The 13,281-nt window shown below is 42.9% G+C and overlaps 1 protein-coding gene across 1 annotated transcript in view; it reads left to right on the top strand.

Annotated features, from left to right (window-relative positions):
• Positions 1-6,692, top strand: part of DUS1L (dihydrouridine synthase 1 like) — a 15,286-nt gene extending 8,594 nt beyond the window's left edge. Inside the window, 7 exon segments of the mRNA XM_077920174.1 lie at positions 152-254; positions 257-276; positions 994-1,082; positions 2,441-2,607; positions 3,156-3,193; positions 4,549-4,624; positions 6,202-6,692. Coding sequence (XP_077776300.1) covers positions 152-254; positions 257-276; positions 994-1,082; positions 2,441-2,607; positions 3,156-3,193; positions 4,549-4,624; positions 6,202-6,350 — 642 coding nt within the window. The 3' untranslated portion in view covers positions 6,351-6,692.
• The last annotated feature ends 6,589 nt before the right edge of the window (positions 6,693-13,281 follow it).

The following is a 13,281-nucleotide window of genomic DNA, read 5'->3' as shown; positions in this document are numbered from 1 at the left end:
TCTGCTGTTTATGGCCCTGTTTGTGCTGTTGAGAAGACTGAGAGCTTGCTATTCACTGTTTTTATAGCATATGGCAGAACTAGAAATCTGTGCTCCACTTGTTTGCATCTATCTTCTGTGCATATTAGTCCTTAGAGAGGGAATAGAATAGAATGTCTCAAGAGTGTTTCTTCCCCTCAGGTTGCAAGTTCACCAGCACCTGCGTGATGAGCTGGCAAAAGTGAAGACCCTGGAGGGACTTGTGGCTGTCAATAAGAGCTGAAGTTGCATTGCCAGGTATCAGAAGAGGTTTTACTTTGTCGGGGCAAGCCTAATTCTGCTTGGGGAAGAGACTCTTAGGCTCCCTCACTTGGCCAACCAGATGTGTTGACTCTCTTAATCACCATACTGCCCTCTACTGCCTGTCTTATCTCTTTGAGAGAGGGACAGCACTATTTTCAGAATGAGTTTGCTAAGTTCACAGGTTTATTATTATTATTAGTACAGTGGTGCCCCGCAAGACGAATGCCTCGCAAGACGGAAAACCCGCTAGACGAAAGGGTTTTCCGTTTTGGAGGTGCTTCGCAAAACGAATTTCCTATGGGCTTGCTTCGCAAGATGAAAATGTATTGTGAGTTCCTGCAGGGTTTTTTTCCTCCCCCCCTTTTTCCCAAGCCGCTAAGCCGCTTATCAGCTGATCCGCTAAGCCGCTTAACAGCTGTTCGCTAAGCCGCTTATCAGATGATCCGCTAGCCGCTTATCAGATGATCCGCTAAGCCCGCTAAGCCACTAATAGCACTAATCCGCTAATGGGCTTGCTTCGCAAGACGAAAAAACCGCAAGACGAAGAGACTCGCGGAACGGGTTCTTTTTGTCTTACGAGGCACCACTGTAGTATCATTATCATTATTATCATTTCATTATTATTTTTTTCATCTCCATGTTTGTTCTCCCTGTGAATTGAGGACATTAACTTGTGGCTGAATTTGTCATTACTCAATCATTTCTCCACAGGAAGAAATAGCCAGTTTGAAGGAAGACGAGAAGCCAAAAGGAGGATTGCCTTTCTTCCATTGGATTTGTCAGCCATATGTCAGACCTGGGTGAGTAGCTAAGCGTTAACCCAAAACAAAGCTTGTGCAATACATACAGCACACATTCTTCTACCCTAAGGATTATTTATGGTCTTTGAATTATAGCTTAGCAAACCACTGTTGCATTCTTTTACACCCTGCCTTGCAACAAAAAGGAGCAAGGTGAGGGGGGCTCATTGCAAATGCTTGGGCACTTTATTCCCTTTCCTTCGAATACTTACCCTTTCCCTACAACATGTAGAGGGATATGCATGCTTCCTTACTCTGGAAGCTCGCTTAAGATTTGAGGACCACACACACAGCCCTTAGACTTCTAAGTTGTGTTACACAGGTTAAACATGTCTCATTGCCTGGAGACAGACAGTCAGGTCATGCATCCATAGTAGTGACCAGAGAAGGAATGACTGCTGGGAGGAGAGCAGAGAGAAGAAATGGCATGGTGCATCTGCAGCAGCACAGCCGTAGCCTTCATCTGCCCCTCCTGCAACAAAACATGTCTCTCCCGTATCAGTCTCCCCAGCCACAGCAGGCGCTGTAACCTTCCAACAGTTTGAACTCACCCTCAAAGACACACTCCTCCATTGTCTCCCAAGACAGACGGATACCAACATCAATCACACATAGCCACGTTGCTTTATTATGCCTGGGTGCTAGGCAGTAATGTGCTGCAGCTATAAGATAAAGAGACACTGTCATCTTTTTATTTACTAGAGCAGCACTGAAAACCCTTTATTTTAGCATCTGGAAGGCCATAGACTCCTCAACCCAAATCTAAAGTCTTCGTTTACCATCTTTCTTGAAGAGGACTGGGCTGTGGAATGGGATGTTCCAATGTGTTGGAACTTTAGGTGCCTGATGAGATTACTGTTCCCAAGAATAGTTTGCATGATCTTATCTGGCTCTCTATGAGTGTTAGTTCCTACTTTCTTCCCCCAGTCAGCAACTAGCCATTTTATGATTGCACATTCTTTCATGAGCCATTGTGGTGTAGTGGTTAAGAGCAGTGGGCTCGTAATCTGGTGAACTGGGTTCGCATGTCCGCTCCTCCACATGCAGCTGCTGGGTGACCTTGGGCTAGTCACACTTCTTTGAAGTCTCTCAGCCCCACTCACCTCACAGAGTGTTTGTTGTGGGGGAGGAAGGGAAAGGAGAATGTTAGCCGCTTTGAGACTCCTTCGGGTAGTGATAAAGCGGGATATCAAATCCAAACTCCTCTTCTTCTTCTTCTTCTTCATAGCATAGCATTATCTTTGCTTTTATTATTTTTAAGGTGCCCATGCCATATACAGACTTCTATAACCGTGGGGTTAGCAAAAAAACTAATGATTGGCTTTTGTTTTAAATGCTCTGGTGTTGAACCATCACAGGCCCAAGGAGGTGTGCAAGGAAAATGGCACTAGTGGCATGGAAGGAAGCACCCGGGGTAAACGAGCTTTGGAGGATGCGGATGATGGGAACTCGGACGGTCTCTCAAAGAACAAGCAAAAGAAGAAATTGAGAAATCCTAATAAAAGCTTTGATCCATCCTTAAAACGTAAGTCTACGGGGCTGCAATATTTAGCCTATGGGAAATGGATAGTAATCCCTTTGACCAACATAAGATGTGTTTCTGACTAATTGGGCAGCACATTTTATTTTCTTATTACCAGTTTCTTTTAATATAAGGATTTTAAAAAACTGCAAATTGCAAGTGCCATTTTAGAAGGGGCATTCCCTTCTTATTCAGGAGGGAATGCCTCCAGGTTTATTCCTTCTGAACACATGTGCATCCTCTGAAAACAGAGTGTGTTCTTTTAGGATTGGGAGGAACCCCAGAACAGATTTAGGAGGCAGCTGGAGGAGAGGAGGGCAAAATCCAGTTGCTCAGCATAAGTCGTTCTGCTTGTGCAAAGCACTACTTAATGCTGTGTTGAATACAACCCTTCGTTGTTGTTGTTGTTGAGCTTCTTCTCCTGTAGATTTTTTAAAAATGATGTAAACATTGTCAATACCCAAGATGGAGAAAAATGCTCTTCCTCTGCACATCAGCAGCAGTTTGAAATGACTAAAACTTTTTTTAAAAGTCTTTTTTCCTCCTTTCAGCTAAATATGCAAAGTGTGATCAGTGTGGAAACCCAAAGGTAGGTCTGTCTTCATTTGGTTTTCTCCTTCTAATTCTCCTTGTAATGTAATTCATACATTAATCATTAAATCCCTGGGTAAAATTACATGTAGTATAACCCTTCCTTGAGCAAAGGGCTCTGTCATAGTTAAAATGGCAAAAAAACAGCCCAGTGAGAAGTTTAGTTTTAACTGATTTACCCTATCTCTCCTGAAAGAGCATTCTTAGTAGTTGTTTTGTCAGTGGGTTCATACCTGTGTTGTCTCCTGCTGAATGAATATCCCTAATGGCTGATGGAGACAACTTACTTTACTGTGAGTTATGTAGGTGTTCATACAAGATCTGAAAGTACAGGTAGTGGTCCTATAATTCTTGTGTACACTTCTAGGAACATGCGTATGTTCCATGGAGTGATTTTATTACATCATTAATTTCTGTGCTTGGTTATTTAAATAAGGTAGCTGTTTAGAGTGTTAATCTATATGTGTTTAGCATTTTTTATTTTTTTGCATCCCAAATTGAAATTTTTTCCTTAAAATAATTCAGTTGAAGTGAAATCATGGAGAGGATCAGGCTTGGTTGGCACCCTGTACTGATCCAAGTAATATTGCAGGTTAATAGCCACTTGTGATTTTTGCTCTGCCTGTTCATTCATGCATCCTCAAGACACACACTTCTCACCATACACTTGCATATGCACATGTACCCCTCACTCCTTACATTGTTACATACTTCTCGCCTTTACACACACGGCTCACATACATGCCCAGGATCTCCCACAGTGGTGTACTGCTGACCTTAGTCACTCGCGTTCCTCTGTATATTTGCGTATTCCTCTATAAGCTTTTCTCCTCCTCCATGTACACTTATAATGATGATCCCTTCCTTGCATACAGATAAACTCACCGGCCTTTTTCATTGTTGGTGTGTCCTCTTTGTCACTTTCCTAGAGGTTTGGAGGTGTGCCAGAAGGGATCAAGGAGAGATTGGAAACTACCTAGAAAACATGCTGCTGATATGTGGTTTTCTCAACCAGGCTGTGCTTCTAAAGGTTTCAGAAGGGCCTGGGCAGTATTTAAGCAGTTTAAATGGATTACTTGCAGCTCATGCACACACCTCATTTAAGTCCCATAAAGCCAGCCTTTTCCTCTTTAATAGGGCACACAACACATGCAACTTGGGGTTGGGTCCTTTTTTCTTATGAAAGGGAAAATCTATTACCAAAAAATATTCTGAGAAACCTTTGGGGTTTGAAATGCCTTTCATACCCCAAATCAACCCTGACAAAGCACTTTATCTACAATGCCACATGTTCACTGGCAACTTGGGATGAATATGTAAACTTTGAGCTAATTAGTTTGTCTCTCTTCCCAGGGTAACAAATGTGTATTTAATCTGTGCCGAGGCTGCTGTAAGAAAAGGGCTTTTAGAGAGACAGCAGATTGTCCAGGTAAGCGAAACCCAGTTCAGTTTTCCAGAATACTAGAGCATTTTTTAAAAAATAACAGAGTATAGATTTCAAATCCTGACTGATTTGGTTTTTAAGTAAAAGCAGCATACTTATTGATGTTGTGCTGGCACTTGTGAATTAACCAAATAAATGTAAGGAATTGGGTTTTCTTGAGCTGCTTTTTAAAATGTTCATAATAGCTAGCTGAGCATTGATTGTTTAAGTCAAGTTATGGCGAACCATTGAAACATTACATTTCCTCTTTTCCATAGACCTTGGCCACTTTTGACATAGGCCCGTCTCTCACTGATTACCCCTGAGGAAAGGCATTCCTTGATGGAAAAATGGGTTTCCTCAAACCTGTCTTAAAGCCTAAGCCAAGGACTGATGCCTATGGGACCATTGTGCCAGCAAAAGTCTTATTTGGTGCCCCTGGGATGAATCATAACCCCCAGATTCCCAGCTTTCATTTTTTAAAAGAAAGTCTCTAGCATTTTTAGAACTTGTGATATGATACAAAATGTGAACACACAATTCTTCTCATTTTTTTTAGTTAGAAATTAGCCTTCTGGACCTTTTCAGTGTTTTGCTTTGCTTCCTTCTCCCCGTGTCTGAGAGAATAATTCCTATGGACACCCATGTATGGGAGAGAGGGGAGATATATGGGAGAGTGGGAGGGAGGAGAGTTTATGTAAGAGAGAGCGAGAGCGAGGAGAGCTATGAACGTGATCTCTCTCTCTCTCTCTCTCTCTCTGTGTGTGTGTGTGTGTGTGTGTGTGTGTGTGAGAGAGAGAGAGAGAGAGAGAGAGAGAGAGAGAGAGAGAGAGGTATACATGAAGCTCCCTGCTATTCTTAGATAGGAACAGCGTGGGGGGGTGAGAGAGAGATCAATACAGTGGTACCTCGGGTTAAGTACTTAATTTGTTCCAGAGGTCTGTTCTTAACCTGAAACTGTTCTTAACCTGAAGCACCACTTTAGCTAATGGGGCCTCCTGCTGCTGCCGCACCGCCGGAGCACGATTTCTGTTCTCATCCTGAAGCAAAGTTCTTAACCCAAGGTACTATTTCTGGGTTAGCGGAGTCTGTAACCTGAAGCGTATGTAACCTGAAGCGTATGTAACCCGAGGTACCACTGTATTGTATAATCTCTACAATCAGAACCAGCAGAAGGTAGCTGACTTCCTATGGTAAACCTGAGGTCGTCCAGGGAGCAGGGAAGCAGCAGTCACTGTACTCTCCTTAATTTTGTGTTATGACACCTCCCACCCCACCCACATCATGGCAGCCATTTTATGACTGGTGTTGCATAGCACTTTCCCAAAATCAAACATGTGCCCGCTGGCCCAAAAAGGTTGGCGATTCCTTTTCTAAGCTATAACTTTATTCCACTTTTTTAAAAAAGTCATTGGCTGATGGCAATTATGTAATATCACTTGATACAGGTTGGAAGGTTTTTATTTTTTTTTTAGTTCTCTGCTTAACCCCTCATTCTCTTAAAGAGTGTTTCTTTCTCTAATGGCTCCACTTTAGCTGCTAATTAACCCAGGCACATTTACCATTCCCCCCCCCCCCTGCAGGTCATGGTCTGCTTTTTAAAACCAAATATGAGAAGTCCCTTTCATGGAAGAATGGCCAGTCCAGTCTGGAGAATATTGAAGTGACAGCACAGAAAGGAGAGGTGGAGGAGACTATATTGCTCCAAGAAGCTATTGATGGTGTAGCGTGAGGCATGGAGACTCCTCCTGGTTGTGCTTCCCAGCCTCTTGTCTCCTCGGGCCAAAGAAATAATCTGCTTCCAGAACACAACGGTTGACTCCACAGACCTGTTCTTAAACGACAGACAAGTCTTACCTAAGGAAAAATGTCTTTCTCAGGGAAATATCCTGTAATGGAAATAAAAGGATGCAACGAAAGCTTTTCATCCTGTGTTCGAAAGACTTCAAAGACTGAGCCAGAAGGGCTGGCCTTAAAATGCTGCATTGGAGACACCTCTACAGATTTGACCTGCCTGTTTTTAAACTGTGTGTGGCTTTAAAATTGGCAAATAAAACTTTTGTATCAGAACGTATTTTTGGTACATCATAAGTAAATTGGTGTGGATGTGGGCCAGCCCTAGGCACAGAACAATAGCAAGTCAGCAGCTTTTAAAGGGCACTGAGGAACTTGGGGAGAGCTGCTTCCAGGTTCCTAAATGGAAGGCACACCTATATAGTAATTGATTTAAAAAAACCACCTGCCTCTTGGATTGTAGCTTGCTATGCTTGTACTTAGTGCATAAAAAGTGTGTGCCCCTGTGTTGGGATGCAGCAAATGATCCTATGAATGGTAAATGTTTTACACTAGTTTTGAATACGTATAAAACCCTGAATCTGTACACTTATAAGATGCACCAGTTAGCACAAATTTATGTCTAGGTTCAAAGTAGGTCTTTCTAACGGCAGGCACAGAATACAACTCCTGTGGTAGCCTTGGAACAGGAGAATATGAAATGTAAAATTGTTTCATAATTGATATACCGGGGAAAAAGAAATTTAGAACAGAGAGAAATCAGGGATAGTGGCATCAAGCGGATGTGCTCGAACCACCAACTTTCTGGTTAACAGCCAGATGCACTGATCCATTGCACCACAGGTGTCTAAAAAGGCAGGCTGTAGTAATAAGTGCTCTTTGGGCTTCAAGGCAATCGTCAGTTCATGGTTTGGATGTTCTTCCGAGTCTCTTACTAAGAGTGGGAATGTTTCCCCCCCTCCTTCCCTTTTTTCTTTTTCTTAGCAAAAGCTGTCCAGAGTCACATCAGACGCAGGGGGAGCTGTGGTCTAAACCACCGAGCCTCTTGGGCTTGCCGATCAGAAGGTCAGCGGTTTGAATCCCTGTGATGGGGTGAGCTCCTGTTGCTCTGTCCCAGCTTCTGCCAACCTAGCAGTTCGAAAGCACGCCAGTGCAAGTAGATAAATAGATACCACTGTGGTGGGAAGGTAAACAGTGTTTTCGTGCACTCTGGCTTCTGTCACAGTGTTCAGTTGCACCAGAAGCGGTTTAGTTCTAGAAAGCTGTCTGTGGTTAAACACCGGCTCTTTTGGCCTGAAGCAAGATGAGTTCTGCAGCCCCAACCAGGGGTCCTTTACCTTTATTGATCAAGTTAATATTGTCAGCTCCAAACTTCTTAAGAAATATTGTGGTATTTGCCAATTGAGCTGAACATGCCCTTAGGCTATTTAGCTGATTCCCAGTAGAGGTTCCCTCTAATGGCTGTGATTCCCTGTATTTGTTATTTGGAGGCATCTCAAGTATATTTTATGATGGTTCACCCCCTTGAGCTGCACTAGGTATCCCTCCTCCCCGATAATGAAACTGCTTCGTTCTGATGAAGAGTTTGGAGTTTGGATTTGATATCCCGCTTTATCACTACCCGAAGGAGTCTCAAAGCGGCTAACATTCTCCTTTCCCTTCCTCCCCCACAACAAACACTCTGTGAGGTGAGCGGGGCTGAGAGACTTCAAAGAAGTGTGACTGGCCCAAGGTCACCCAGCAGCTGCATGTGGAGGAGCGGGGAAGCGAACCCGGTTCACCAGATTACGAGACTACCGCTCTTAACCACTACACCACACTGAGCAGCATACAGGGTATGATGGTACTTTTGAAGATGAGCAGCAGTCTCCAGGTTCGCTTAGTACCAGGGAGTTTCTCATACTATTCAAGATCTATGGAATACCATCTAATGAATGAGTAACTGTCCTTTTCTTTCCCCATCTTCCTTGGTGTAAAGGGATATTTGCAGTGTTACTTTGTTGTATTAAAATACTAGGACTGATCTCAGTGGAAGCTTGTTGCTTGACTTCAGAAAGCCGGTGTTAGCCTTGGAGTTAAAAGACCTACAGTTGGTGTGGGCTGCTTGTCATCAAAAGAGGTCAGCTCATCTGAAGTAGCTCCTGTGTGGAGGTGAGCCAAAATTCCTGCCTCCTTAATTGTTATGTCGTGTCCTTAAGAAGTACTTAATCCCTCTAACAATAGGGTGATTTTAGTAAGCTGCTGGAAAATTGACACAGTCAGAAAAGTTGCACAGGCAGTAAAACTTACCAGTTTGTAACTAAGCTTAACAGTTCATAAATTATTGGGAGAACAACATAAGAGAAAGGCTTGTGAGAGCCATGCAGCTGAGCTGGAGCAAGCAGCTTAGATTTCTTCACAAACTGAGCTTCTCAGGTAGACTGAGAAGCTACACCAATAGGCTTGATTACCTATTTCCTCCCAAAGTGAGTTGACGTGGCAGGACAGCTTACTCTATGGTACTAACCCCTTCATGCATTAATTTGACTTAAGCATGTTAGTTATATGAGGCTTGTTATCCTACATGTTGGAACTGTTTTTAGTTGTTTTTAGTTTGTGTGTTTGACACTCTGGGCTGTTCTTGAAGGACGGGTAAATAAGTAACCACATACATACATAGGCACAAAAACCAATAGTCGGGCAGCTGTCTGCCTTAATTGAGCCTCAGTATGCCTTTGGCAAGTTCCCCTCATCTCATACAACCAGCAAATTGGGTGCATTTGAAAATGAAAACAGCTTACAATGTTGGGGTGCATATACTTCCCACCCCCACCACCCAATGGCTTTGATAAGGTGGGGAAATACTCTCACTATTTTTATTTATTAAGATTCTAAAGCAGCTGATTGCAGCATCCCAATTCTCCCTTGTGGATGCAAAATAAACTCAATTTTGAAAAATGCCAGGCTCAGCTTTCTTCAGAGCAGTGACTTACATCTTAATAAATAACAAGGGGGACCATTTATGAATTAGTGTTTATTGTGCAAGAGAAAATATAAGCCACCTGTCACCTATATCCCACATGCCTGCACCTATGTTAATTTCGATGTTTGCTTTCAGCCTTAAGGGACTGTAGCTATTGCTCTGGTGACTGCAACATTTGTTCATTGTCCTTTATAGGGTGAATAGTCATACGACTTGGGTGTTACAGGGCAGGCATTGCATGTGGGCAGGGGAGTATGTTTATCAGTTTCTGGGTGCATCAGGTACTCTTTAAAGAAGCACCCCTTCTTTCCAAACACAGTTGCATCATGACTTACAGTATGTGTTTAGGGTTACATACTGCAGCATAATTTCCCCTGGTGCAGAACCAGGAGCCGCAAAACACAACCCTGGGAACATTGTTTCTGCTTTGTGGACTAAACGTAAAGCCTCAGCTCCATTTTTAATTTTTGCCCACAGTGGAAGTGAAGAGAGAAATCATGAAGCCACATACAGAGTTAGGTGAACAAACAGGCCGCAGTGTTCTTGACCACAATTCTGGTTGCATTGGCACACAAGTACAGTGATTAACTCTCCAGCTAAGGGGTCTTTCCCAAGTGCAGGGAGGCAACTACTGAAGAAATAATGCCAGCAGAGGCTGGAAGCAGTTGGGTTCCCATACCTTTGACCATCTCACCAAAGGTGAGGCAGAAGCTTATTTCAGTTGCAAAACAGGTTTAGGATTGTATGTTAAGCAGACACTCCTAAGAGTTACTGCAGGGTGATCCAACCTACTCACTCCAAAAACCAAGTCTCTACCCACAGCAAAGCATTGTGGGATGAACCATACCAAAGGAAGGTCAAAGTGCCTCAGCAAACCTAGCCTCAGAGCCAAGCCTCATTCAAAGTCCATAGTGTACTTTGCACATGGTGTTGAAGCCATCTTGCGCACATAGATCATGAACATGTAGCTACATCACCCGCACGCCTGGGTGCCCCAATTTCACAAACTCCAAAGCCACAAATAGGCAAGGTTTCTCCCAGCCCATGCCTCTCCCATCAAATAACATGATGTGTACTAATTCTCCATCGCTGGGCTGCAAGTAGGGCTGGTTCCAGGGAGATTGCAGCTCCAATTTTGCAACAGTGTAATTGATTATTGATCTGTTTTCAGGCGCAGCTCAGAAATTTATTACTTGCAAAGCCCTACATGAATTGGGACAAAGTTTTCCAAGAGACCAGATTTTCTATAAGTTTTTTTCAGGAGACCTTTTTGTCCTACCAAAATTTTGAAGCATGTCTGGCAAGAGCTTACTCAAGAGATGGCCTTCCTTCTATGTGGTTGCTCCACGGCTCAGACTCCAATTGCCTGGGAAAGCCTGTCCAGCCCGATTTCCGATGTCCTTTTGCTGGTAGTCAGCATCTTTATTCAGGTGGGCCTTTGGCCTCATAAATTTATGTATTATGGCCATTGTAAAACTGGCTGCTATAAGTTCACACTGGGTATTGATTTGATTGCTGTGCTTTACCAGCCTAATTTTTATGTTAGTTTGATTTCTGTGGGTACTGATGGGTAGGGATTGCATACCCAGTCCTTAACCACACCAGGACAATTTCCTCTGTGATATATTTGACAACCAAGTACTAGTTTCAATTTAAGTTGCCTCTAGATGGTCTAGTCTTCCCACAGCCCTTGGCAACCTGGATTTCAAAACAGAGGTTGGGATAAACTTTAGCGTGCTTTAAAAGTAGGGCCATGTTGTCAGCCTGCTGATCTTCTGAGAGGAACATTGGCTGAAAGGACTACGGAAGCTAGAATAATTGGATACCTAAAACAGGCGAAGCAATATGCTATTTCCATAAACAATATCAGCTAAATAAATGCTTCCTGTAAATATTAATTTGTTTCCTAAATAAGTGAAGACTGTAAACTGGACCAATGAAATTTAAATTAAAAATCACTTAGCTCTTTTAGTTTACAGTGGTACCTCAGGTTAAGTACTTAATTCGTTCTGGAGGTCCGTACTTATCCTGAAACTGTTCTTAACCTGAAGCACCACTTTAGCTAATGGGGCCTCCTGCTGCCGCCATGCCGCTAGAGCCCGATTTCTGTTCTTATCCTGAAGCAAAGTTCTTAACCTGAAGCACTATTTCTGGGTTAGTGGAGTCTGTAACCTGAAGCGTATGTAACCTGAAGCGTATGTAACCCAAGGTACCACCAGATATGGAACTTTTAAAAAAGATTCTTTGCGGGATTCCCCCCCCCCCCCCCCATTTCCTCCCTGCTGTTTCTTAAATGGTGACTCTTATCTTTTTCTGTTGCCCCTATCAGGCAAGTGAAGGCTGTTTTCAAGTGCTTTAGGCAACAATGTAAGTTGTTATGTAGTAATTTTTGTCACGTTACCCATTTACTTAGGCAGCCTCATGTTCTGACAACAGTGGTGTAGTCATTCACCACTGTGGCTACAGTCCCTCACAGACTGCTACATTACATAATGTGGGACCCAGAGAGAAATGACTAAACACTGTAGTGTTCTGACGCTATAGTCTTCTGCACACTTAGCCTGAATTTATTTGGATCTTCAGGTATCTTAGGCTGTTAACGAGGCTGTATCTTATTGTGATCACTTAGTATAGTAAACAATGCAAGGTACACTTGAATGCTGTCAACACAACCCCTATGTAATAGAAGGCCTAAATGCACGTTCTTTCCAACACAAGGCCAGAACTTGAAATGTTTGGTGTCATTCAAATTGAAGATCATTGTTTCTATTGCAGTTTGCTGTGGGGACCATAGTGGGCTAAAGATGAGGATAGCAATAAAAAAGTCGGAAAAAACAAGTTTCCGGAAGGTCTGGCATCTTAATTCTGAGCTCTCTTATATTTGCTCATAATTCTGCCTTTAAGCAGCATTGGGCAGAAGTCACCACATTAAAAAACGGAAGCTATCCTGCAAAAGGCTTCTAAGAAGCCAGAGAAAACAGCAGTTACACAAGTGTTTCTATTACTCTTCCTCTTTTACTTGCCACCTGAGACGTAGCACACTGTCTGTACAAGATAATGGAAAATTCTAGCCTCTCGCCTTTAGGTGACGCCACACACTGCCATGTTTTGAAATAGAAGCTGGTTAACACATCCTCTTGAAACAACCACAGAGGCATTTTTTCTAGTTCTCATCCCTGCAAGGACTTGATAATGTGATGCCAAGAAGTGTTAAGCAGGGCTAGCCCATGACATTCTGGTATTTGAGGCAAAGCAACAAATGGTGTTCTCTCCCGTGCCCAATGCTGCAAAAAGTCGTGTCAAGGTGCATAGTGCCAAAAGTAAATTATTTTGGCACTTGAGGCAAAAAAATCGCACCTGAGCGGTGTCTGGGTGGGATAATTTCTGGGGGAGGGGGAGAGAGAGAGAAGCAGGCCCAAAGCTTTCTTAAACTCCTTTTGTCTCACACTTAAGAGCATAGGCAAGAAACAAAAACCAATGGAAGAAATACAGGCCATGTAAATAGATGACGCGCTACTGATTCTCTTTCATGATGCTTTTCTATGGGAATGACTTAGTCTTCCTAATGCCTGGTCAAGTGCTGGACAAGAGGACTCCAGAGTGTGTTTCTAATTCCAAACCTTGTTCAGAAAAATATGTGTTCAACACCATTTGAAAGAGCTGTTTTCTTAGATCACAGTAGTTTCTAAAATAGCGTACTACAGTAAGCTATTTTAGCTTACTGCATGTAAGCTATGTATGAGGGGGCTATGTATGTATACACTATGTATGAGGGGGCTACTTTCCAGGGATCACACCTAATACAGCTGTTGTTTCCACGGATCCTGCGCTAGGGTATTGTCTTGTTTCCAGGTTTAGGAAAGAAAAAAGAGGAGAAGGGAAAAAAGAACCAATGCTCCAATCTGCA

The sequence above is a fragment of the Podarcis muralis genome, chromosome 2, assembly GCF_964188315.1.
Source record: "Podarcis muralis chromosome 2, rPodMur119.hap1.1, whole genome shotgun sequence".
Classification (NCBI taxonomy): Eukaryota; Metazoa; Chordata; class Lepidosauria; order Squamata; family Lacertidae; genus Podarcis; species Podarcis muralis.
The sequence above is the reverse complement of the archived record's forward strand: the minus strand, read 5'-3'. Positions and strand labels throughout refer to the sequence as shown.